At 44.9% G+C, this 24,226-nt stretch overlaps 3 protein-coding genes across 3 annotated transcripts; 1 reads left to right on the top strand and 2 right to left on the bottom strand.

The window, feature by feature from the left end:
- Positions 1–104: 104 nt before the first annotated feature.
- b4galt1l (DP-Gal:betaGlcNAc beta 1,4- galactosyltransferase, polypeptide 1, like) lies at positions 105–11,252 on the bottom strand. Its single transcript, XM_047048399.1, has 6 exons — positions 10,253–11,252; positions 9,298–9,533; positions 6,485–6,672; positions 4,002–4,124; positions 3,189–3,293; positions 105–1,760 (listed from the first exon to the last, which is right to left on the bottom strand). The coding sequence occupies exons 1-6, from the start codon at positions 10,563–10,565 to the stop codon at positions 1,625–1,627; spliced, it is 1,101 nt and encodes a 366-aa protein (XP_046904355.1). The 5' UTR covers positions 10,566–11,252; the 3' UTR covers positions 105–1,624.
- Positions 11,253–12,152: 900 nt separating this feature from the next.
- rest (RE1-silencing transcription factor) lies at positions 12,153–19,458 on the top strand. The gene is made up of 4 exons (XM_047015465.1): positions 12,153–12,298; positions 13,593–14,560; positions 14,658–14,741; positions 15,276–19,458. Exons 2-4 carry the CDS (start codon positions 13,606–13,608, stop codon positions 17,210–17,212), a joined length of 2,976 nt encoding a protein of 991 aa, XP_046871421.1. The 5' UTR covers positions 12,153–12,298; positions 13,593–13,605; the 3' UTR covers positions 17,213–19,458.
- A 123-nt stretch (positions 19,459–19,581) lies between these two features.
- Positions 19,582–24,033, bottom strand: noa1 (nitric oxide associated 1). The gene is made up of 7 exons (XM_047015540.1): positions 22,646–24,033; positions 22,280–22,443; positions 21,810–22,015; positions 21,352–21,483; positions 21,058–21,174; positions 20,400–20,517; positions 19,582–19,971 (listed from the first exon to the last, which is right to left on the bottom strand). Exons 1-7 carry the CDS (start codon positions 22,651–22,653, stop codon positions 19,736–19,738), a joined length of 981 nt encoding a protein of 326 aa, XP_046871496.1. The 5' UTR covers positions 22,654–24,033; the 3' UTR covers positions 19,582–19,735.
- Between the last annotated feature and the right edge of the window lie 193 nt (positions 24,034–24,226).

Raw genomic sequence — 24,226 nt, 5'->3', positions numbered from 1 at the left:
CCACAGGGCTAAAAGCTGGGAGTCTGACTTGGCGGTCTTTGCGACAGTGGAAATATGTGTAAATATATTTATATACATATATGGCTTTGCTGGTACATTTGAACCTTTGGTACATTATGTACCTTAGAAGCCAACCATAGTCCAGCATTTAGGAAAATAATTAAAGGGAGAAGATTTAAGGGACCGGAGGCCGATTTTCTTGATCTGTACACACACATTCCACAGGGCGGAACTGATTTGACCTTCAATTGGAAATCTCAACGGCTCCCCCCCAAACAATATATAATTATGCATTTGTGCAATGCCACGCCACAAAGGAAATGGTTTAAATATGCAGGGGGAATAATCTTGGATGAAGCTACAACATGCTTTGATTACAAAAATATTATTCAATAGTATTCAACTATACACACACACACCATATTGGGAAAATACTCAAACTTTTCTAGTCCTGCAAACAGATGACTCAGTGATGCTGAGTGATGATTTCCTACTGTACATCCAGTTGAGTGCAGCCCACTAACGCAAAAGTGGAGATGAACCTCTGCAAAAGTGTCACTGACAGACAACTGCGTTTGACCATACAACACACTCAGTTGCGTTTCTAGGCACAGTCGCCTAGGACACCAGTTGCCGTGGGGTGGGAGGCAGGCAGGCAGGCAGGCACTGATTGGGCGCACCCCACGTCCCCACCCTTAACCCAAAATATTTTAAAAATTGATTAATTTTGAGATGTTGCCTAGGGCCCCAGACTGGCCAGAAGCTTGCCCATACACGCTAGAGTTCCACTCCGTCAGGCAAATACATTCAAGAAGACTGGCGTTCCAGCAGCTGCCTGAGGGGGGCGCTCTTCACATCAAAGGGAGGCTCCCGAGACGAAACGTTCCAAAAAAAAAAAATTCATTAGTCTGAAAATACCACATATAAGGACACTTAGTTGTGAGGATGTGAAAATAATGATTTGCATTGAGGTGGTTGTTGAGACTCGTGTGTGCGTGGGTTTGGGATCCTTTGGGTTGTCAGGACCGTGGACCTGTTAGGAAGAGGCAGACGTGCCAGAGGAGCTAAGTGACGCCCTTTCCCCCACTATTAAATATCAATGGCACAATTCCCCAAATATCCCTTGAAGATATGAGAACTACAATTGTGCAAAATTTACCGACACCAAAAAAGAAGTTGACTGCATGACTGTCCTGATGCATCTGTCACCTCACTAAACTTCCACTCAGAACAAAATGGCTTACACAGGATTCATAATCAGCAGCTATCTTTAGAAAGAGAGGGGTTCAAAGGCACAGCACAGGCACATCTACTATGACTCTTTTTGTCAACAGCCGTGTTCCAGGAAATACACTTTGAAAAAAAGAAAAAAGAACTGCACATCCCAGTTTGATTCACCGTCAGTCGTGCAAAGGCAGAAAACAAGAGGGATGCCGGCCACGTCTTTTGCTGAACTGATCAGTCAAGTGTTTGTCGTCGCCATGACGAAGATCCCGGAAAATTCAGACTTTTTAACATTTTATATAAAAGACTGTCCAGGCACATTTGGTTGCTTTCTAAATCACAGAAATCCCCAGCCAGTTCTCCAAGGCAGTTTTGGTTATTGCTTTCATTGGTCCGCTGGTCACTGGCTTGGTTTCCCCAAGTCCACTGAGATTTTGGTATACAGTTGCTCCTTCTCCACTCTGACCACTTTGTAGGACAGAGAGTTGATCCCATCCACCTGCATGGTGTCCCTTGTGTGGGCGATGCGGTCAAACCTGTCGAGAGAAAAACTACGGGTGAGTCAGGAAGACTTCCAGTCATGTTCTCTTTCCACAACAGCCCTCTGTCCTCATGCATCCTCTACAGGTACAGAGCACAGCTCCAGGAACGAATCAATCTACCTGATGCAACATGGACACAGTGGTGAAGAAAAGGCCTCAGAAGGGGATCTTTTGTGTGTCTGGATTTACATTTGTTTGGATAGCGTTTCATTGCTAATCTTGTTAGCTACGTCCCAAGTTTGTGTGTGTAATGGATTTCAAATCAAATACAGGTTGCTAGTACACAGTCACATCCCGAAGACTGGTTTGCTAGCTCACACTAGGTGTGATGACTGTTGGTCTAAGGTGTGTGGAATACTAAGTATTACTTTCTAATGTGCCATTGTCTTGAGGAAGACAACTGAGATGTGGGTGTAGATTTGAGTCGGTTCCCACAGGCTCTGAGACATGAGGAGGGGGGAGGAAAGAGGTGGAGACAGAGAATGGGGTTCAAGGTGAGGGGTTCGGGAGGTGAGGGGTTCAGGAGGTGATGGGTTCAGGAGGTGAGGGGTTCAGGGGGTGAGGGGTTCAGGAGGTGAGGGGTTCGGGAGGCGAGGGGTTCAGGAGGTGAGGAGTTCGGGAGGTGAGGGGTTAAGGAGGTGAGGGGTTCAAGGTGAGGGGTTCAGGAGGTGATGGGTTCAGGAGGTGAGGGGTTCAGGGGGTGAGGGGTTCAGGGGGTGAGGGGTTCGGGAGGCGAGGGGTTCGGGAGGCGAGGGGTTTGGGAGGTGAGGGGTTCAGGAGGTGAGGGGTTCAGGATGTGAGGGGTTCAGGAGGTGAGGGGTTCAAGGTGAGGGGTTCGGGAGGTGAGGGGTTCAGGGTGAGGGGTTCAGGGTGAGGGGTTCGGGAGGTGAGGGGTTCGGGAGGTGAGGGGTTCGGGAGGTGAGGGGTTCGGGAGGTGAGGGGTTCGGGAGGTGATGGGTTCAGGAGGTGAGGGGTTCAGGGGGTGAGGGGTTCGGGAGGTGAGGGGTTCGGGAGGTGAAGGGTTCAGGGGGTGAGGGGTTCGGGAGGTGAGGGGTTCAGGAGGTGAGGGGTTCGGGAGGTGAGGGGTTCAGGAGGTGATGGGTTCAGGAGGTGAAGGGTTCAGGGGGTGAGGGGTTCAGGGGGTGAGGGGTTCAGGGGGTGAGGGGTTCAGGGGGTGAGGGGTTCGGGAGGTGAGGGGTTCAGGGTGAGGGGTTCAGGGGGTGAGGGGTTCGGGAGGTGAGGGGTTCAGGGTGAGGGGTTCGGGAGGTGAGGGGTTCGGGAGGTGAGGGGTTCAGGGGGTGAGGGGTTCAGGAGGTGATGGGTTCAGGAGGTGAGGGGTTCAGGGGGTGAGGGGTTCAGGGGGTGAGGGGTTCGGGAGGCGAGGGGTTCGGGAGGCGAGGGGTTCGGGAGGTGAGAGCTTACCTCTGGGGGTTGGGGTCGTTCTTTGCGTCACGCTCGTGTCGAATCATCCTGCACTTCCCAATGGGGCCGCTGGGCCTGGATATGGACATGCCCTTGATGTTGAGCCTGGAGGACACGCAGCAGAGGCACCGCTGTTAGACGGCACCATGACGCAGCCATGCGCACCATGACGCAGCCATGCACACCAGGAAATTAAACTCTTCCATTTTCAAGGTGTTCAATAACAGAGACAGGAATGCAAATGTATGACCAGCCAGGCACGGCTGAAGGAAGTTGGGCCGCAGGAAGACTAGAAGTCTAGGATAGTTGGGCGTTCCTCGCCAGCCCCCCCCGCCTCCACCACGGCCCCCCTCCCCTCTCTAGTCTGCCCTTGTTTACAGTGTCACTATCAGTGGATAGAGTGTCAGGGACATCCCACAAACACCATGCCAAGAGCCAAAAGGATTCAACGTCCTCCCTTCTAAGATGGCTGTGGGGTCGTTGTGTTGGAGCCATCAATTATGCAGGCCCTCAGGACAGTGTAACCACAGCGAGTTTGTCTGCGACTATCAAATTACAGTAGGTAGATCTTCACGTCATCAAAAGAAAGGAATCAAGTTCAACAGGGTTACAACAGAAGACAAGTTATTCGAGGAAATAAAAAAACATAGGACTGTATTTTAGGTATTTTATCTAAGAAGGAAACAGGCTGTCAAGAAATGGATTTGCCTTGACTACAAGAACAGGGTCATAGATAGTGAGTGTGTGTGTGTGTGTGTGTGTGTGTGTGTGTGTGTGTGTGTGCGCGCGAGAGCAGAGAGAGGTGGTAAGGACCTGTTGTAGATGTCGTCGTCCTCTCCTCCCCAACCCCAATAGTTGTTGGGGAAGCCATTGATCTTAAGGTACTGCTCCTTACTCATGGACGACACCCCCCCAAAGTATTGGTTGTATGGAAGCCTGGGGGAGGAAGAGAGACAGAGAGAGACAGAGAGACAGGAGTGATTCATTCTCAGTGAGTGCAGTGATGCTGGGCTGATTTGCATTTATAAACCAAACAGTACCCATATTTTCATGGACGGAACACCGAATGAGGAAGTGTAGGGAACACGTCATATCCAGTAAGTGCATGTCTTATCACTCCTCTCTACAGTGGGGTCAGGGTACAACAGCAGGAACAGCCAACAGGAAGCAGGAAGTGTCTGCCTAGCAGATGGGGGAATTCTCAGAGGAGCTTCCACTGAGTTCATGTTGATGTCGTGTTCATGACGACTCCGTGCGTCAGGGCCGGCCACATTAGAAACGCTCTCCGCACACTAGCTCACAAGCACAGCAAACCTGGCAACCAGGCACACCTGGCAACAACACAGGAGAAACATGTAACATGCGGGGAACCTGTGAGAGAGACCTTTTATCCATCCTTTTATCCATTACTGGACACCAGACACAAGGAGAATCCTGACTAGACTCTCTGAGCCAGTTATCTGACTGGAAACCTTGGCGATTGCATCCAGATGAGCCTGCCCCTTGGAGGAGTTTAACTCACACAAGCTGTTGGTGCAAACAGGGAGCCCTAACAGGCCGTGGAGCTGCCTCCTAAAAGCCTTAAGACTGGGAGCTGTGTGCGCGGTACACGCTGTGCTCAACACACTATTCTGAGATCATCTTACTTGTACAACGAAGTTAGATAAAGAGGCTTTCCTTCAATGAGGAACAAGAGAGATAAGGATCTGTGGACGGTGCAGAAGACAAACATTCGCATCACCAGGAAAGAGGCTGGCTGAGCCGTCCAGGACACAAAGACAGCGTCCCCACCTAGCTTGGCTCGTGTTACATGTGAAGTGCTGTTAAATCAACGTTCCTTTGCTCCAAAGGTCGTGCACATAGTCTTCCCTCTGCTGTTAGATCCCTCAATATCTTACTGCCACGGTGCACATCGAGCTGGCCTCAACGATACCAATCTACAGCCTACCACTACTGACAGATAGCTTTCTACTGCAGGGCAAACATGAGTTAGTTAAACAGTAAATAAAGATTCTATGCAGTTCGGCTGTTTTCTTTTCAATAGAGTAATTAACCACTGCAATACTTAGTATGTAAAATATATAATTCTATCAAAAGGTGAAGCTGGAGTTAGAACAGCATATACACATACATACACTTGGTATTTTATGATACTATACACAATATCAAAGATGCTGTAAAGCAGAATTGAAAATGAGTTCATCACACCACATAAGAATGTGTTGTTAACTACCCATCCAAAAAAATAAATAAAACACTGACTAGTATGTTAAATTAGGCTTTGAAATCGTGAGAAAATCAGTCTCCTGATCCCCCCCCCCACTTGATACTGGGGGGCGTGTCGCCTAAAGGAGCTGAAGCTCCGCCCCCTGTGTAGAAGGCCCCACCTCTCAAGTAGCTACGACCCAGATAATGGACACTACGGCAAGTGCTAGGAGGAGCCATGCAGTGATCTGACGTAGCTAGGTGGGGTTTTGCCCCGCCGATACAAAACCTGAGCTGAAAACGGGTGAGAAATTGTTCAACGGTCTAACTCCACATTTCAGTGTGACAACGTTTTCGTGCTTTCCACATGCCTTCAGGAACTCATTTCACACGTATATAATGTACATCTTTAACTGGTGTCAAAGCAAACATCCTTTTCATGTCTTAGATCCTCAGCAGACTGACTAAGATGATCATTTACAGGTCAGGGTCTCACCAGGTAGAGCTTATACCATATGGGGCATGGCCCTAACACAGCAACCCGGGTTCGATTCCGGCATGTCTTCCCTCCCCTCTCTCTCCTACGTTTCCTGTCTACCTATAACTGTCTCTGTCCAACAAAGGTAAAGAAAATCCACAACAAACATTCAAAGGGCAGATCAGAGGAACGCTAAAGTAAAAGTGATTACTGAACCATTAATGACAGATCTTTGATATGTTCTGTGAGCTAGCATCCGCGAGGCCGCCTCCGCGAGGCCGCCCCCGCGAGGCCACACTGAAGGCTGTCTGGTGTGGGATGTGGCGGTGTAACTAGCCATTCAACATGAACTCTCGCTCTGGATAAGATTGTCTGCTAAATGACTAAATGTAATGAACCGACTCAGAATGGTACTTACATCCTGGTGTATTTGTTTGTGAGAACAATGACAACTTTGTCTGGGTGTGTATGTGTGTGTGTTGTTCTGTCACTTTAGTGTTTTCATTTGAGGTTGATCCCACATTTGCCTATTCTTTGTGCGTGAGCAAACAAAGACAACTACTTTGTCTAGGTGTGTGTGTGTGTCTAAACACCTCAGGCAGTGTTGGTTTACCTGAAGCCAAACTTGTCCATGGATACTGACAGGTGCCTGGGCTGGCTGAAGCACTTGTAGGTGTTACGATCGTCCATGGGGATAAGGTCCACGTCACTGAAGATGAAACAGCCGTAGTCATACTCCTTCAGGGCCTCCGCGTAGCCTACGTTGAGGAGCTTGGCTCGGTTGAAGACTTCGTTATCATCCTGCGCCCCGTGAACATGGAAAACAACACGTCAGACACGTTTTTCGGCGGAGTTACACGTGCCATTATAAATACCCTTTTTCTATGAGTTCAGAGGTACTTCTCGTACATGGGGAGGCTTCGAACGACGTTGTTAACTGACTGAGGAGGCCATGTTTCAAAAGGCATGTTGGTAACATGTTGGTGTGTTATGTAAATGAGCTTTCCACTAACGGGGGTTATCCTTCGTGGTTGCCCTCACCGCCATGAAAAAAATACGACAAACTAGAGCCCCGTGTTCCATGTTTCAATGGAAGAACATTCCGGAGACTCACATATCGCTAACTTCATCTGATGGTTATTGGCAAAAAGTCATTTGAATGCATTTCACGATGAATGGTCGTCTAAAATATCTGCTGAACTCAAATTGTTCTCAGGCAGACACTGGATGTCGTTTTTTTTGTGATTCTGACGTCAAGTGGTAGCAAAGAGGATACCGTGACTTCACACGAACATCGCTACAAACATGGGCCTACAAACATGGGCCTACAAACATGGGCCTACAAACATGGGCCTACAAACATGTTGCATATTCGGTGAAACAATCAAAAGGATAGAAAGAAGCAAGTTAGGTAAGCTGACAGAAATCCACAGTGGTAAAGAGAAATAGAAACCCATATTACCGGAAGGAACCCTCAGCTCACGGAGCCATGCAATTGGCCAGAGCAAGCAGGAAGGCGGTCTCACCTCCTCCAGCGACCTCTGCCATTGGCCAGACACTTCTGACATGCATTAGAGTGGCGGTTTGAGTAAGTGACAGGGAAAGTAGGAATTCAAACAGTGAGGAAGGAAAAGAATGGCAAGGGGAACAGGAGAGAAAAAGGAGAAAAGAAAAAAAATAGATTTGAATAGATTGCAACAAAGACTGAAGAATCATCTTACAATGCCCTGAAGGTCCTAAATCTAGGCTGAACAGCTTGGCTAGTCCGGCTGTTACTCTCTATGCTTGCTTTACCGTGGGCGTCTTCCTCTCAACACTTTTGATACGTGATATTCAAGCCTCAGTCCTAAACTGGCATTTGAAAAGAGAATAATTTAGCTACTTGGGTTACATTCACAGGGCTCCCTAAAACACCATGAAAACGAATTCATGGGAAACTACCAAAATGGGGAAATAAGACAGGGTTTAAAAGTTCCCCGACCTCCAACACACACACCCTCCAACACACACACCCTCCAACACACACACCCTCCAACACACACACACACCAGTGTTTCCTCTAGGATTCTTTTTAGCAGTGGGGGCAAGTCTGTCTGAAGCCCTCCCCCATTGTTGGCCTCATCTGATCTTGATAGGCTAAGCCTTCTGTAGTAAATTATCAAAATAAAACAATTATTTATTTATGAAAACTACTTCAGCATAATAATGCACCTAAAATACAAACGTGAGCAAGGGCAGCAATCGCTGTCGAATCAACAGACTTGCAATTTAGCTAGCAGGGGAAAAATACATACAACGAAAATCACCAGTTACTTAATTTAAATTTGCAAGAACTATAGACAAATACAATACCAGGCTTAAATGAACTGACAACATGAGTTATACGACTTACAGTTCTCAAGGACGCACACACGCAATCTCAACTGCGGTGTGAAGCGCGTGTCTGTGCTATTCTCCGACATGCACTCTAACAATCACTGCTGATAGAATAACATTTCATACAGCCCTATTTATGATACTGTGGTGGTAGAAATTTAGCTGTGTGCGGGGCAAAATCAACATAGAGGAAACACTGCACACACACACACACCCTCCAACACATACACACACCCTCTAACTGACACACACACACACAAACCTCCAACTGACACACACACACACAATATGGTAAACAGAGGTGTTAGTCCAGGTTTGGAGGGAAGTATCCTGCCAATACTATGGTTACAACAAATAAATAAAGTTTGAAAACATGTATAGTAATTCCTGTAGAACAAGTGGTGCCATGTTTCGTTTGTTGCCAACCGTGAAGATACAAACCACAATTTCCTGAAAACTAAAACTTCCGCCAACTGGCTATCTTGATAGCAGACCATGAACACACTTGTCCTGCCCATGTACAGAGTAGGACTGGCAGTACACAGAAACACACTGTCCATCAAGCAGCTTGCCATAATCTTGTTCTCAACTATAAAACACTTATCCTTGTGTGTTTCTACACTTTCATCCAAAAATGTGGTTTTATTAGTCTTCTCTATGACAACTGTCTGAATATCGATTTAGCTACAAGACAAAGGCCCCTCGAGCAGACCTCCTCCCAGAGTAGTTGCTCAATAAGCAAACATTTCACCATCACACACAGCCACCCGGTGCAAACCCTTTGACATTTTGCATTGGATGGAAGCCTTTTGTTTGTCAAATCCCTAGTACTAGTATCTGCTGGTGAGGCCCCTAGCAAAGACCAAACATTCAAAATATGATTCTTTCTTCATTCCTTCCATGGTAGGAAATATTCCATGTCACTTCCTTCTTTGAATGTGATTCTACACGTGGACCTTGGCATGAATTTGAATTACATTCCAAGAAGACAATCTATCTTTTACAACAACGCCCACCCCCCGCCCCTTCCAAGAACATAACCAATTAGACCTGATTGATAACGTAGACACCGTAGTCGAGCTGTTGGCGTTGGAGGATAGGGTGCAGGTAGTAAAGCCAGAATTTCAGGTGTTCCTCTCGGTTGCGGAAGGGGATGATGATGGCCACCTTCTGCAGTGCGATGCAGTTGCTGGGCTTGAAGCGACCGCCCGTCTTCACGTTAGGGTTCTCATTCCGCACCATGTCCAGGTTGACCGGGGTTGAAAACTCAATCCTCAAAGGCCCCACTGGATGTGTGACAGAGGGGGGATTAAATATCAACACATATTTAGACATTTTATAAATGTAAACAATGTAGCGGTTTGGTTGTTGATGATGTGTCAATAGATTCACATCAAAAGACATTTCACGCACAATAACCTGTGAGATGTTTTGTGTGGACATGATTGTGTAATCCACAATCCACTGGATTACAACCTTAAATACAGGTCTGCACACATTAAGGGTCACCTTGCAACCAAGGTGACCCACTCAATTTATTGTGTTGTCTTGGTAATATGACCTGAGGCCACCAGCTAAATTCTGGGCGGACTTTGCACATATCCCCAAGTTAGGAGGTTTGTCCTAGTCTGAGAAACGGCTCATTAGCGATGAATACAGCTGCATAAACATGGCCAGTAAGACCACTTTCAAAGCTGTTCATACACTGGAGTTCACCAAGACGTAATATCAATGATCATTGTCGGAAGTTGCGGCTAGTTTGAGCCTGGGTAACGGGTATATTGACAATACACATCTAACAGTTTAGTCAATTGTTCTCAATTGTGTACATTATATGACAAAGTGGAGGCCTAATATGACTAATAAACGTCAAGTAGTTGAGGCCGCTTTGGTCCGACGAATAGGTAACGTCAGCGTTGGGCTATTAACATGACGAGTCATGTGATGCCATGCACAAGTTGAACTTAACATATTAGCTACAAACCCAGCGCAAAATAATACTTACCTAGAAGAGGAGATGTTTCAGGGCAGTTTCCAAGTATTTTGATCTCTTCTGAAACATTAGCAACGTCAACCACACCAGACACCTTTCGAGGTTGAACTGAGTCTTGTTCTGTGAGCTCGACATCTTTCAGTATTTTGCTTGTCGTCAGGTCTTTGGGCTTGTGCGATTGCTGATTTTGCACAAACGCTAGACGAATGTCAAACGACCTCAAATAAAAAACTAAAGTGACAGAAATATGAAGGAGACATAGAAGGACTACTAACTTACACGTTCTGTGAAGAACAGTGAAGTTCACGTTTGAATCCCCAGTCATATTTAGCTAGCAAGCAATCCAACTCACTAAATTGGGCAGACAACTAATTAACCAAATCTAGCCTACGGCTCACGACATTCGTGTCTAGCTCTACCTAACTAAGCTTGCTTGTACCATGCCCGTTTTACTCTAATTTCGATCCGGTAAACAAAAGTAACTCGTGAGGGCAAAATAATGGTCCAGTTTACAGGCGCTTACTGTCTATAGCCTTTCTTGGTGTTTCCTGCTTCCTGATATCAATCCAAGTTCAAGAAATTGTTAAGTCGGCGACCATCGAATATCAAATCCGGTGATACTTGCGAGAAAGTAAAATCAAAGAAAACAAAAAAACTCTCAACTCGTTTGGCTAATTGTCACCAAATGGTAGATGGATCCCCAAATGGTGCCATGTAATTGGCAAGAAACTAATCTTGATGGAACAACTTGTTCAGCTTTGACTCGTCGAGGCAGACAAGTTACAGCATGCCAGCAGCCATAGTGGGTGTCATGCCCATTATCATTTGCTGAAATTCACACGACTATTCAGAGGCGGTCGACGTAACATAAACGACCTCACGTTGTTACAAGATGTAACTGCAACGTGTAAAAATAAAATAAAAGTATTTCCTGAAAGTGACACAGCCTTACCACTCTGAAAATGTAGGAAACCTACATCATGTTTCGTTTCGGTTGAAGCAATAGGGTGGGCTTTGCAAAAGTACCTTCCGGGTAGTTAGCTGGAGGGGGGCGGTCCAGGGACGTTAGTTTAGGTGGAGTGGACCATTTTACTACCTGATAGGCTTGAATAGGGGACAATATTTCCTGTTAATATCCCCCTTTTATTACTATAGCCTAACCATAAAGGTTATAACTTGCGATTTTTCACCCTGACAGTTTGAACATGTAGGCCTACACAGTGTGTAAATACATGTGTATAAAGATCTCGAAGTTGCTTGGCCTGTTTTGATAGTTTTTTATTCTTAAACTAACGGTGAAATTCATAACGGTTTTATTCATAAACTTAACCCGAATCAATGTGCCGACAGTCAACTATAGCGGAATGGCGCCGCCTTGCGGTTGAAATGATTTGAGATAGCCTAATGCCCTGTTGCACGGTTGTGGGTTGTCTCAAAGTGACGTGAAACTGTTCATGTTTTATTAATGAAATCTCGACAAGGTAATGCAACGTAATGTATACCAATATACTGTTATGCGACAAAACTTTTGAAAACTTTGGTCTGTGAGGATTCATTTGTCTGGATTGAAATTTGAATCTTTTTTTCACCGTTGCTAAACAACATCCGATGTCTACTCTTTTGTACTAGGCTACTTGGCTGCCATTACAAATTAAACACATTAAAGTGTTTTCAAAAGAAAAGAGAAAAGAAAGCCCTATATGTTGCCTTTTTTATTTTAGAACCAGTACAATTAATAAATTGCCGTGGTAGCTCGTCGTTGGGCAATTTTGATAAAGTTATACGTTCTTGGTTTGTAATAAACTATAAACACTTTTTAAAGTAATGCAGGACATATTTTAACTTTGTCTTGTTGTCTTGATAAACTGCAAGATGAAAGTGGGCAGAATAGAAGCTCCAGCCCCCGGGAAACTTCACGAGTTTGCGCTGACGTCAGCATCCCCATGAACCACAACGCAATGTAGAGGAATGCACGGAAACTTCTTCCTTGAATTGTTTTGTGTTGTATTTCGAAAATCTTTACCGATTAAAGCGATACACAGTGGATATACATTAAAGGTAAGTTGCATCAAACAACAAAACTGTTAGAGCATAGCATATTAGTTGATTTTACAAGAGAAACTAACTTTGAACAGTTTCGAAAATGGAGGCAGTGGGGGGTTGGCGAAAGGGAGAGGCGCTGTCCAGGGCTGATTTTTAGCTCAGTGCTCGGAATTCAGCACGGAGAATTCAGGACCATGGCTAACACGCCGTCCTAAAACCAGTGTAACAAATAAAACGTATCCATATCTTTATACAAACGTGTGAAAACGTAAAATAATCCAAATTTTAACATGACTGACGTTTGTTTAACTGTGTTACTCAAGTGTTGTGCTTCCGGAAAATAAGTTTTCTGACTTGGCTAGCTAGCTGAAGTTTTGTAGCAGCAGACAGCAAGGGCCTAGAGAAGCTGGACAGCGACTGACTTTTCTATTTCGTGCCGTGGCAAGCTCACAATGTACTGTGTCTGGAGTTACAGTAATTTGTCCAACATTAAAGAAAAACACGACATAAATAAGTTGTCAGATCGTCTGTAAGTAACTTCCACAAATGTTTTATTGCACGCACCAAATACAACAAACATCGTTGCTAATCACTTATATTCTATTTTAAAGTAGCCTGATTTACAAAACGTGTTTTTTTCTAAAACATTTTTTTAAGAAGGTCAAGTTACTTCGAGCCTCTAACTTGCGCAAATATCAGTAAGATTCCGTGTAGTTGTACTTCTTCTACTTCAACAAACAATCCCATCGAAATTTAATCTCAAACTTTATTACTGTTGAAACAAACAACACTTTTGCACTTCTTTAGTAGTTTTAGGTTTGTAAACCACGCACGCGTTGGATGTGGTTGGGCGCTGTCGAACAAGTTGTGGTGCTGTTTCAAAATGGCCGCATATAAAAGTATTCAAATACCTAGGCCTCAGTTTGCCTGAAGCACTCAAAGTAAGCTAGTTCAATGAAGACATGCAGCATGGAACAATGGACTTCTCCACGTGGAGTAAATAAAACCTTAAATATATTTTTATGTTTTTGGTGTGAGAAAGTGGCAGTGACATTGCTGTGAAATTGTACTTTTGTAGCTTTGATTTAGTAATAGGAAAGGTTCTTGCCTGATTTATTAATTTGAGAGTGAGACCATACTAGTCATTGAACAGTTCCTTACACAAGTTTATATAAAAAAGAGACCTTTTTATATATCAGGATAAACCTGTAATGTATCACTGAATACTTTTTTTGACTCAGGCATTGTCTGCATACTTTTAGAATCAGATTGACCTTTGTTTTTCTGTTTCTGTCATCCTTTCACACAGACACAGATTCAACATGGCTGCTCAGACTGTATACCCTCTGGCAATGTTTCCACCCACAGTCAGCGTCGCAATGGAGGAGGATTCGCAAGGCTTGACAGAACTCTCCCGTAACGACCTTCCGGCCCCTCAGCTCGTCATGTTGGCCAACGTAGCTGTCATCTCAGAGGGGACTGGCTCGGAGAACGTGACGGAGGAAAAGGAAATGATGGAGCTGAAGAACGTGGGCAGCAGCAGCTACTCCGACAGCGAGGACGAGGGTGTCATCAGATACAGTTTCGAGAACCACAGAGAGATCTGCATCGTAGAATACCCTGAGTCTCCCCCTGCCGCTGTGCCGGAGGCAGAGGAGAGCGTCGACAAGGGCCAGGAAGAGGATAAGGAACAAGAACAGGAGCAGGAAGAGGAACAGGAAGTCAAAGAGGATCGACCCCTTCCAACCAACAAACAACCTTGTAGCCCCTCCACACTGGGCAAGCGCAGAATCGCCCACGCCTTGGGCATGGAGTCGGCCAAGAAAAAGAAGCCTTTCCACTGCAAGGCGTGCAACTACCAGGCCAAGTGTGAGGAAGACTTTGCGCAGCACATCCGAATTCATAGCGCCAACAAGTTGATTGTGGTGAGACGCGTGGAGGGCGGAGAAAAGGCGAAGGCCAGCGAGGGCTTGCCGGGTTTGGAGTTCGAACCGGCGGTGGACGGCGACGACATCAAAGGGGTCATACGGTGCGAGCGCTGCGGGTACAACACCAACCGCTACGACCATTACATCGCTCACCTCAAGCACCATAGCAAGGAAGGCAACAACCACAGGGTGTACAAGTGTGTCATCTGCACGTACACAACCGTCAGTCAGTATCACTGGAGGAAGCACCTGCGGAACCACTTTCCCAGCAAGCTCTTCACCTGCAGCCATTGTTGTTACTTCTCCGACCGGAAGAACAACTATGTGCAGCACATTCGCACACACACAGGTACGTGAAGAAGTAAATAACATCATCAAAATGATTTGTGGTTCTGCCCTAAGGACTCAGGCACTATAACTTAATGATGTAACCGTTCTTGTTTCAGGGGAAAGACCATTCCAGTGTTCACAGTGTGAATACTCAAGCTCCCAGAAGACCCACCTCACCAGACACATGAGAACACATTCAGGTAATTTTCCTGAAATGTATTTAAGTAATTTGTGGATGAAATGGTTTCTGCATCAGACTATACAGAGAGAAACAAGGAAGCTGAGATTGTTTATAACGAGCAACATACAGTGAGTAGCAGAAGTTTTGCATAGGCCTTTTTACATGCAGTGTCACAGAGGGCTTCACAAATTTCCATAGATCAGCACTTATAGCCAACCTAAACCCTGTAGGAAGACAAGGAAAAACTCCCAGGTCTGTGACACAGTAGTAGGTGTTTTTGTTAGTATTAGTCTACCTGTAATTAAATCTGTTAGCTCGCCTCTCACAGTGAACCTTTTCTCCTTTGTGCATTCGCTGGAGCAGATCCTTATGGATATGTATGGTAAAGATGCTTGTGACACACTTCCTGTTGTGACGTGCCCCCATTTCCTCTTCCTGTGCATACTGGTCCATCTTCCCCCGCATGACATGTCTGTGCACTTTTTGGTGTGTGTTTAGACGATTAGGAATACTCACTTAACTTGACTGTAACCCACAATGCCTTTTTGCACAGGTGAAAGACCTTTCAAATGTGACAGCTGTAATTACCTGGCGGCCAATCAACACGAGGTGACGCGTCATGCCAGGCAGGTGCACAACGGACCCAAACCACTGTGCTGCCCCTACTGCCAGTACAAGACTGCCGATCGCAGCAACTTCAAAAAGCATGTAGAGCTCCACCTCAACCCACGTCAGTTTCTTTGCCCCGTCTGCAAGTATGCCGCTTCCAAGAAGTGTAATCTGCAGTATCATATCAAATCCAGGCACCCTGGCTGTAACGATGTGTCCATGGATGTGTCAAAGGTCAAGCTTCGTGCCAAGAAATTTGAATCCGAGAGGGATGAGTCTAGAAAAGTTCCTCCGTCCGGAATGGATGAGGATCAGGATGGGGACGAGGAGGAATCTGGACTGGAGTTGAATCTGGAGTTGTCTGACACTGACAAAGAGCCCAGTCCCATTAATCTCTCCACCAAAAGCAGCAAGATAAACCTGAGTCAAGCTCCGGAAAGTGGAGCATCTCACAAGACTGTGAAAACCCCCAGAAGGGAGAAACCCAGAAAAGCAAAGGAAAAGGTTGACAGGAAGGGAACAGCCAAGCAGAAGAAGGTAGACAAGGTGAGCGAGGTCCGAAAGACAAAGGAAAGCTTGCCGACAACAACCGCTGCAGTTGAAAGTGAGGTTAACGTTAAAAAAACAAAAAGACGACAGAAGGCCGACAAAAAGGATACACGGGACAAGAACAAATCAAAGGAAACGAAGGAAAAGGTTCAAAAGACAAGTGTGGAGATGGTGGCGAAAGAGAGAGACGACCAAGACAAACTGGGGAAAGGAAAACTGGACAAGAAGAACACAGGGAAGAAGCCGGAAATGGAAGAACCTGAGAAGCCTCAGAAAAAACAGAGAAACGAAAGCGATGGCGGCGGGAGCAAAGAGGTCAGCAGCTGTGAGTCTCCAAAGGGCAAAGCCTCAAAGCTAGCAAAAGCGGCTGACGACACCGTCAATGAAACTCCTGGGAAGAAAGAATATCCAGTTAAAAAGCCGGGGTCCAAGAGCAAGACCAAGGGCTTGAAGAGGAAAGCAACGGAGGCGTTGGACTTATCCATGAAGGCTTCTCCCGAGGAGTCCTGCAGTAGGGACAAACGGCTGAAAGTCAAGGCTACAGACAAGCCACAATCAAAATCCTGCGTCCCTCAAACCGTACCCGAGAGCGGTGAGCCTCACCCAGTCGCAGAGAGCGGTGAGCCTCACCCAATCACAGAGAACTGTGAGCCTCACCCAATCACGGAGAAGAAAGGCCAGACGATGGAAACGGTGGCCTCGCCTGCTGTCGTAAAGTTGAAGAAGACCAAAAAGACCAACAGGAAAGAGACCGTGGTCGCCCCTCCGCAGGAAGAGAGTCCCGCGACAGACGACACCTCCTCTCCTCCCGAAGACGAGGCGTCTTCCCACACAGATGCCCCGAAGACGCACGTCCAGAAGACCACTCCAACATCAAACACAAAAGACGCCTCCACAGGCGAACCGGAGACCCCTCCAGTGCCAGAAAAGACGGACGTTTCCGGCAAAGCCAAGGAGACATCTGAGGAGACCCCTTCTCCAACAGGACGAGGCAGCTCCCCAATCTTCAGGAAGCCCACCTCTCCCTCCCTGGACCTCCCGGTGCCCAGAGACAAGCCCACGGACACGGAGGACGACGAGGGCATCCACAGCCACGACGGAGGAAGTGACATCAGCGACAGCGTGTCTGAGGGCAGCGACGACTCCGGCACGGGGAAGCTAGCCGACCCTGAGACTCCCACGGATGAGATACCGACGCCGACCGAACTCAAGTGCCACACCTGCATCTTCTGCGACCGCACCTTCCCCATGGAGGTCGATTACCGCCGGCACTTGAATCGCCACCTGGTTAACGTGTATTACCTAGACAATGAAGCAAAGACTAACCAGTAAGTGCCTGACATCGTCTCAGGTGCCAAAAATGTGGTTTCTTATGTTGTATTATATTTCTCTCTATTATTAAACACTCGTGTAGAGACCTATAGAATACTATCATACATGCACATAAGATCACGGTTTTGTAGAAAGTCTGTAGGCCTTTTTGTAATCATAGCACACATTGATTGTGGATCAGAAAATAGACCTAGTCTACTTTATACCATTGTTACAGTAATACATGGCAGATTTTCTCACTCCGTCACATGACAGGGTCCCATTGGTATCAAGTCTCACTGATAAGTTAATGTCAAAATACAGAAAATGTCAAAATGAAGTCCTTTTTAAGGATGTGTGAATTGAACAACCGCAAGCAGTCCCAGACAGTGTCATCATATTACAATACTCACACTCCAAAAGGACTTGTACAGCATATTCATTTTTATACCCAAAACACATACATCTCATGTTAACTCAAATGTATCTTATTTCTTGTAGCACACTGTATATATTTGACAACATAGTGGTTGATATTAACTTTTTCTCCATTGAGAATAACCCGTCCTCTGGTTTAGAAACAGGTTTTGCTCCACAGAAAATCTCCCTAAGACATTCCCTCCTCTGTCACTCCCCCTGTGTTTCCCCACTATCTACTGTATCTGGCCACATTGAAGAACAACAATAGTCAATCCATTCTGAAAGAAGGTTTAACACTTTTTCAAAGAGTAACCAAAGAGACCCACCACTCCTGCTGGGAGGCCGGATTAGACGCACCCAGGTGGTCCACGCCCAGAAAGGCCTAGAGAATAATGGGGCTTTCGTTGCTTTTGTGAAAACCCCCTCCAGTGAAGCAGCCCACACTGGAGGGGGTGAAGGGGAGGGTGCTGGTGATGGTGCATGTTCACATTTGGCCCAAATACAAGAAATCTACTATTTTGCAAGGAGAGCGTGACAATGAAATAGTTTTATTTCCTTTTAGTTGTCTGTTGTCATTGTGGTATCGTTTAAGCCAATACAGGTATGATCAATCTGTACATTGGATGAAAACCATATTGGTGTCTTGAAAATATCAGTTACCATGGTCCCATAGTGGGGAAATATGTTTAATGACATAGACAAAGAAATACTACTTTGAATTAGACCACCTCCTGAACACCCTACCCGGACCATGAATGAATCAAAACACCAGATTGATAGAAGCCCATCATGTTTGCATAGAGGATTAGTTGCACATGTTTGAATGCAGTCTAGAATACTGTGTTCTTGTTACCTAACCTTAAATGCATTTAGTAGACTGATGTGATTGATTTAATTAAGTCCAAAGAGGATTTTTACCATATTTGGCTTGCTGTGCCACAAAATGTTTGTCCTATCGCTCCAGTGCCTTTGACAATCAGTAATGGTTTTTGTTTTGATGTTACTTATAATATCATATTCAGGTTAGACAGCAAGGACTCATTCATTTATTTTCTTTATTCGTCCATCTTTGATCATTCCTTGATTTTGTTTTATTTGTTGAGTTGATTGCAAATGAAGACCAATCTATTAAGTTCAGGTCTGGAGGTTTTGTTGGTGCGTTTGAGGTACTATGTCTGGGCAGGTTACTGAATTATTTGGGGTGAAGATGTTTAGCCTAGGGTGACTATAGAAGCAGTCTGAATATATCTGGAACAAAGTAAACAGCATGTTGACTTCGCTAATACTCCTTCTCTATGCAGCTACTTTCTCTTCTTTACAGGGTTGTGGATTGAAAAACAAAACACATTTACGCAGTGCAATATTAACTGGACTTGATGCCAAAGTGAGAGGTAGAATTGTAAAAAACGTTTGTTTAGTTTCTTGATTGTTTCCCAAACCAGACCAGAGCTGCATTGTTTATACTGGTGCTCTAGTTTATAGAAATTACACCTAATAGCAGAGTAGATTGTTAGGCCCCCTATCACTGTAAATGTACACTTTCCGTGCTTTGGCAAATGATCTACACTTTTTGTTTACTTACAGTGTGTTTTCTATAGTGGATGTTAAGCTAACTGTTAAAGAAAGCCTTTGTAACCATTCTACTCATGTAATCTTGCTTTTTAAATTAGTGAAGAAGAACTTGACTAACACCTTCAAAGTGTGGAGTTATTGGATAATGTGTCCAAGGATTCATGAGAATCATATCAACAATTTTACAGAGATATCCTGCCTTTTTTGCTCTGCTTTTTTCTTTTTTAAATATATATATAAATGTATATATATGAATAAAAGGGTCTGAAAATCGATTTCTTTACCTGTCAATCTGTCAGTTTTGTGTTGTATCTCTGACTAAGCACTTTGTTACCTTGAATACAAAACTTAATAAAACTAATACTCAATATTCACACTTCAACACTGTGAATAAGTAACATGCTTACAATTTCTTACTTTATTTGAGGACATACAATTATTTACACAGCCATTAAAAAGTTTGAGGTCACTCACTAAATATGAAATACAGACAAAACATCAAAATCATAACCTAATTATATTCAAATGTATTAAACACAATCCAATACAACTTCAGTTTGACTTCTTCTTCACCCTCAGCCTCTCTGCTCCTTTATAAGAGATGCTGGTGTCGACCAGTGCAGGGGGTTTCCTGGGCTTGTACGCAGGGGATTTCTTGATGCGCTCCCCTTTGATGGTGACCACGTGGGGCAGCAGGGGGGGTTTCCGCAGGGACAGGCCAGACCCCTCAGGGGAGTGGGTTCTCAGCAGGACCTGGCTTCCCTCCACACCGGTCACCGCCACCCAGCCTAGTGCAGGGAGAGACAACACGCTGTCATCTGTGCGACATCAAAGGGTTTTCTAAACTGAGATATTTACATTTAGTCATTTAGCAGACGCTCTTATCCAGAGCGACTTAGACTTATGTACAGGGCCATTCCCCCGAGGCAAATAGGGTGAAGTGCCTTGCCCAAGGACACAACATAATTTGACTCGGCCGGGAATCAAACTGGCAACCTTCAGATTAACAGCCTGATTCCCTCACCGTTCAGCCACCTGACTCTCTGATATTGAGCAAGCTAACAGTTTTTGAAAATCGAATATGGCCAGGTGTATCTTTTCCAGATGAAGGAACGACGTAAAACATAAAATAAGTAAAGTTTGGAATAAGATGATTGAAACAAGTATAATATTAGAGTATGACACGCGAAGAGAAGAGTGAAGTGATATTCTGTACCTGCGGAGGACATCTTGATGTCAGCGACTGCTTGGCAGTGACCCAGGCCCCTCAACTCAAACTCCTGACAGACGAGACGAGGGAAGTCCCTCATGCGTTCCTCTCCCCCCATCGGTACCTTCGTCCAAACAACCATACATTTGTTGACATCCTTTGCAGGGGCGAATCTAGGTTCACACTTTTGGGGTGGCTAAGCCCCTAGATAAAACCTATAATTTTTCCTGTGACCCAGCAAAAGTAGGGGGGTCTGGGGGCATGTTCCCCCAGAATAAATGTAGGAAAATATACTTTTAAATTGTGTCCTCTAGTGGGTTTTAGGAAGAGAAAATAACAAATTTAGATTGACATTTTACTCATTTAGCAGACGCTTCTATTAAAAGCGAAATAGAAATGGTGCGTATAAAAAATACTGTGACTCAGAAAAGTCAAGAAAGTGGATTAACCAGACAAGGTGCAATAATAGCATCTCAACTACAATACCGCATAGTACAGTACAGCTAAAAAAAAAAAGAATATCTTAAGTTCAACATCAAACATGGGTGAGTGAAGTCTCTTATGAGACGGAGATCGAACCAGGGTCTCAAACACAACATGAATCACAATTAGTACCTGTATGGTATTTTTTGTTTTGCCGTTACACGGTACGTTGGCCACTCACCCCTAGCAGTGTCTGGCCCGCATGTTTCTGGTAGATGCCGTCGGCCCGGTCCAGACTGGTGATGTGAACCGGGACCTTGGCAGAGGCGATGACGGACAACCAGCAAGACTCCTCTCCCTGTGAATGTTCATCAGCATCCGTTTGAAATATGAGAGAAATTTAAGAAAGACTAACAGTGACACAATCTTTATTGCCTCATTACAGTTTTAACTTGTCAAAACTGAATGTTGGTCTACATGCATCTCTGTATGTGTGTGTGTGACCAGACAGTCTCATGAAATCAGTGATCTTCACCTGAAGATAGTCGATTCTCCCCAGGGCTCCCAGGAACAGGACCATGCCAGGCTTGAGCACGAATGTTCGAGGGACGATGGCGTGTGTGGGCACCACCATCTTCACTTCCTGTTCAGTCAGCAGATTGAGGATCTGATATCCGATTGTGAGCGTGAGAGAATGAGAGCAGGAGAAAAGGGGAGTTGAGTGGTGGACTGAAATGATGGAAAGACTAAATATTACGGAAAGACCTGTGCACTGCTTTACAATGGTACAAGTTGTAAACAGTTGTAGACAATAATAAAACAACCCTTGTCAAAAGTATTCAATTAAATTCTCAGCTACTACCAGGTCAAAGGAGGACTTCAGTCAGAACTATTATCAGCTATTCCCTCTCGTTTCCTCATGGGATTAATAAAGTATGTGTGTGTCTTTAAGAGACCCCACATGGATGAGGTGAAGGTGTCGTCTCATCTCACATCATAGTCTTTCATGATGCCGGGGGTGTCATGGAGCCAGTGGGCATCTTTCAGTTCGTTGTGTGTCAGTTCCAGCTGAGCAGAGAGGTCTCTATTCCCCTCCTGCTCCTCGCTCGCTCCATCTCCGTACGCCAGACTGTCAGCGTCAAACTCCACCAAGCCTTTGGTTTTGTCAGCCTCCACCCTGAACGTTCTACCGATGCGACCTGAAGCAGGGACACAGAACATAACAGGAAGTTCAACTGGACATGTGCTTAGGAAGTGAAACAGGAGCCACACAGTATATGTGATGTCAATACTCTCCGACTACTTTAATATGATATATTTAGTGTTCATAATAGGTTAAACTGCTTTATATATATATATATACACCTGATATTTCACACAACTCTCCCTTATCACTTATGTGCATTTGATGATAACCGATGACTTGAACTTGTTTTGTCCCAGGCAGCTTTTGCAACCCTTACCGACTAGGTAGCCCTGCTTGCTGAACTGTGTCAGTCTCTTCATCTCCTGGGGAGACAGCTGCTCCTCCGTCTGCTCCGAGGCCATCTGGAGTCTCTCCGACCTCTTGAACATCCGGTACGGCGTGGGGTTGATGATGGGAAACTTCAGCAGGTTAGAGTGGTGCCTGGGCATTGGATTACGTAGCGAAGAGAAATTCAGCATATTATACTAGTACATCAAGGGTCGTTCGAGGGGAATATTTTTGTACTGAACTTTTGTTTTCGTTCTTTTGACAACTTTAGAACTCTTTTCTAAAATAGCATGTCAGGTCAACCTTGTAGTTAAAGCATTTAAGTTATAATGATCTGTAATTAATCTTAACTTACCAGGCCATGGGGATATCGTAGCTTTGTGGATCACATCCGTAGCTTTGGATTTACAGTAGTCTGACTCCAGCAGCGTGTTGAACAGGGTGGACTTCCCTGCATTGGCAGTTCCCACCAGATACACATCTCCCTTGTACTTCCAGGATTTCTGGAGACTTGAGATGAGGTTTTCAATACCGTATCCCGTTTTGGCACTGATGAGGTGAACGTCTTTGATGTTGTCATGTTCTGAAATCCCAGCATCTGAGCAGTACTGGGAGAGTTGGCGCTTAATTCTCTGCAAGTAGTTATCAGAGTCTCTGGGAATCAAGTCGATTTTATTTCCTAAAACCACAATGTTTTTGTTATTCCCAACAAGGTCCAACAGATCTGGCACGATGGAGTCTGGAATATCCAAAAGATCTACAATCAACAGAACCAAAGCTTTCTGTGATTTTATCCCTCTGACGATATTGCGATATTCCTCTTTTGACATCTTGATGGTCAATGCCTTTTGGTGATGTGTAAGTAAATAACAACGTTGGCAAATCGAATTTTTCAATTTGTCCTCTTCAACGAGGAGTTTGTATTTTTCACTTGGTAGGTAGCCTGCGACATCTGGGTCGGTGCAATGCATGACAGCTCCACAACCCGAACAACTCGTCTCACTGATTGGTTCCTCCACGTCGGGGGTACCATATATTTTCTGCTGTCCTTTAGATTTCTTCTTAATTTTCCTTTCCTCAATGGGAGATCCAACGTCATGGAACTCAATTAAGGCATTGAGCTCCACGTCCTCTTTGGACGCAGTTTGAAGTGACCGCAGCTGTTTCTCAAGAGATCTCTGCCGTTTATCGGCACCTGACCTCACTGATCTGGCATCTTCTTTAGGAAGGATGGGAGCTGTATGAGTCTTCAGTTCATGGCGAAGATTGTCCTCCTGTGTACATTGTTCTGGTTCGGTGTAGTCCAGGAAAACAAACTCCTCCTCCTTCTTAGGATCTATGGAGGTGTATGTATCTGGAATTCGGATTCGAACATGTTCCTGAGCTTCACCTCTTTCCCCTATTCCGGTGCTGTACATTCTATCATTTCTTCGTGTGTACTGTATGTGACAGAGTTCCTTATGTACATTCCTACTTCCTAACTCACAGTAAGGCAGCGATGGTAAATTGCTTGAGTTCCGTTGTATGCTTTTCACCACAGATAAGTACGGAACTGACATGTTCCGTACATATTCCCGTAGAGGGAATTGTAACAATTTGTACATTTTTTACAGACAAATCAAATGTTATTGTTTAGATGATGTCGTAGTAAAGAAAAACTCTTAACCTTGGAGATTTTGGATAAACACACGTGAGTTGCTGTCAGCATCCATTGATATTCTGCACGGATATGACGTACGAAAATGTGAGTTTACATGTTTGTTCAGAATCTGACTTTAGGTAGTTAATATATGTAAATGTAGGTTTTAATGTTATATATAATATCTGTATATTTCTGAAAATGGCGGAGCCATAAGTTACTTAAATATACACAAATTGCACATCAAAACACAAATGTACAGGAAATGACGTTGAAGAAGCGGACATCTTTTTGTGT

This window comes from Hypomesus transpacificus, chromosome 1, assembly GCF_021917145.1.
Source record: "Hypomesus transpacificus isolate Combined female chromosome 1, fHypTra1, whole genome shotgun sequence".
In the NCBI taxonomy this organism is placed as follows: Eukaryota; Metazoa; Chordata; class Actinopteri; order Osmeriformes; family Osmeridae; genus Hypomesus; species Hypomesus transpacificus.
The sequence above is the reverse complement of the archived record's forward strand: the minus strand, read 5'-3'. Positions and strand labels throughout refer to the sequence as shown.

What these genes read in the sequence shown, in the direction of transcription:
- rest (XM_047015465.1), top strand. Translation starts at nt 13,606, where the DNA reads ATGGCTGCTCAGACTGTATACCCTCTGGCAATGTTTCCACCCACAGTC. An exon ending in GCACATTCGCACACACACAG is followed by an intron (nt 14,561 to 14,657) that starts GTACGTGAAGAA and finishes TTCTTGTTTCAG; the next exon opens with GGGAAAGACCATTCCAGTGT. An exon ending in ACACATGAGAACACATTCAG is followed by an intron (nt 14,742 to 15,275) that starts GTAATTTTCCTG and finishes CTTTTTGCACAG; the next exon opens with GTGAAAGACCTTTCAAATGT.
- b4galt1l (XM_047048399.1), bottom strand. Translation starts at nt 10,565, where the DNA reads ATGACTGGGGATTCAAACGTGAACTTCACTGTTCTTCACAGAACGTGT. An exon ending in ATGGACAAGTTTGGCTTCAG is followed by an intron (nt 4,125 to 6,484) that starts GTAAACCAACAC and finishes TTCCTCCCCCAG; the next exon opens with GCTTCCATACAACCAATACT. An exon ending in GACGACGACATCTACAACAG is followed by an intron (nt 3,294 to 4,001) that starts GTCCTTACCACC and finishes CGTGTCCTCCAG; the next exon opens with GCTCAACATCAAGGGCATGT.
- noa1 (XM_047015540.1), bottom strand. An exon ending in CAAGCAGGGCTACCTAGTCG is followed by an intron (nt 22,016 to 22,279) that starts GTAAGGGTTGCA and finishes TCCCTGCTTCAG; the next exon opens with GTCGCATCGGTAGAACGTTC. An exon ending in CGGGCCAGACACTGCTAGGG is followed by an intron (nt 20,518 to 21,057) that starts GTGAGTGGCCAA and finishes GTTTGGACGAAG; the next exon opens with GTACCGATGGGGGGAGAGGA.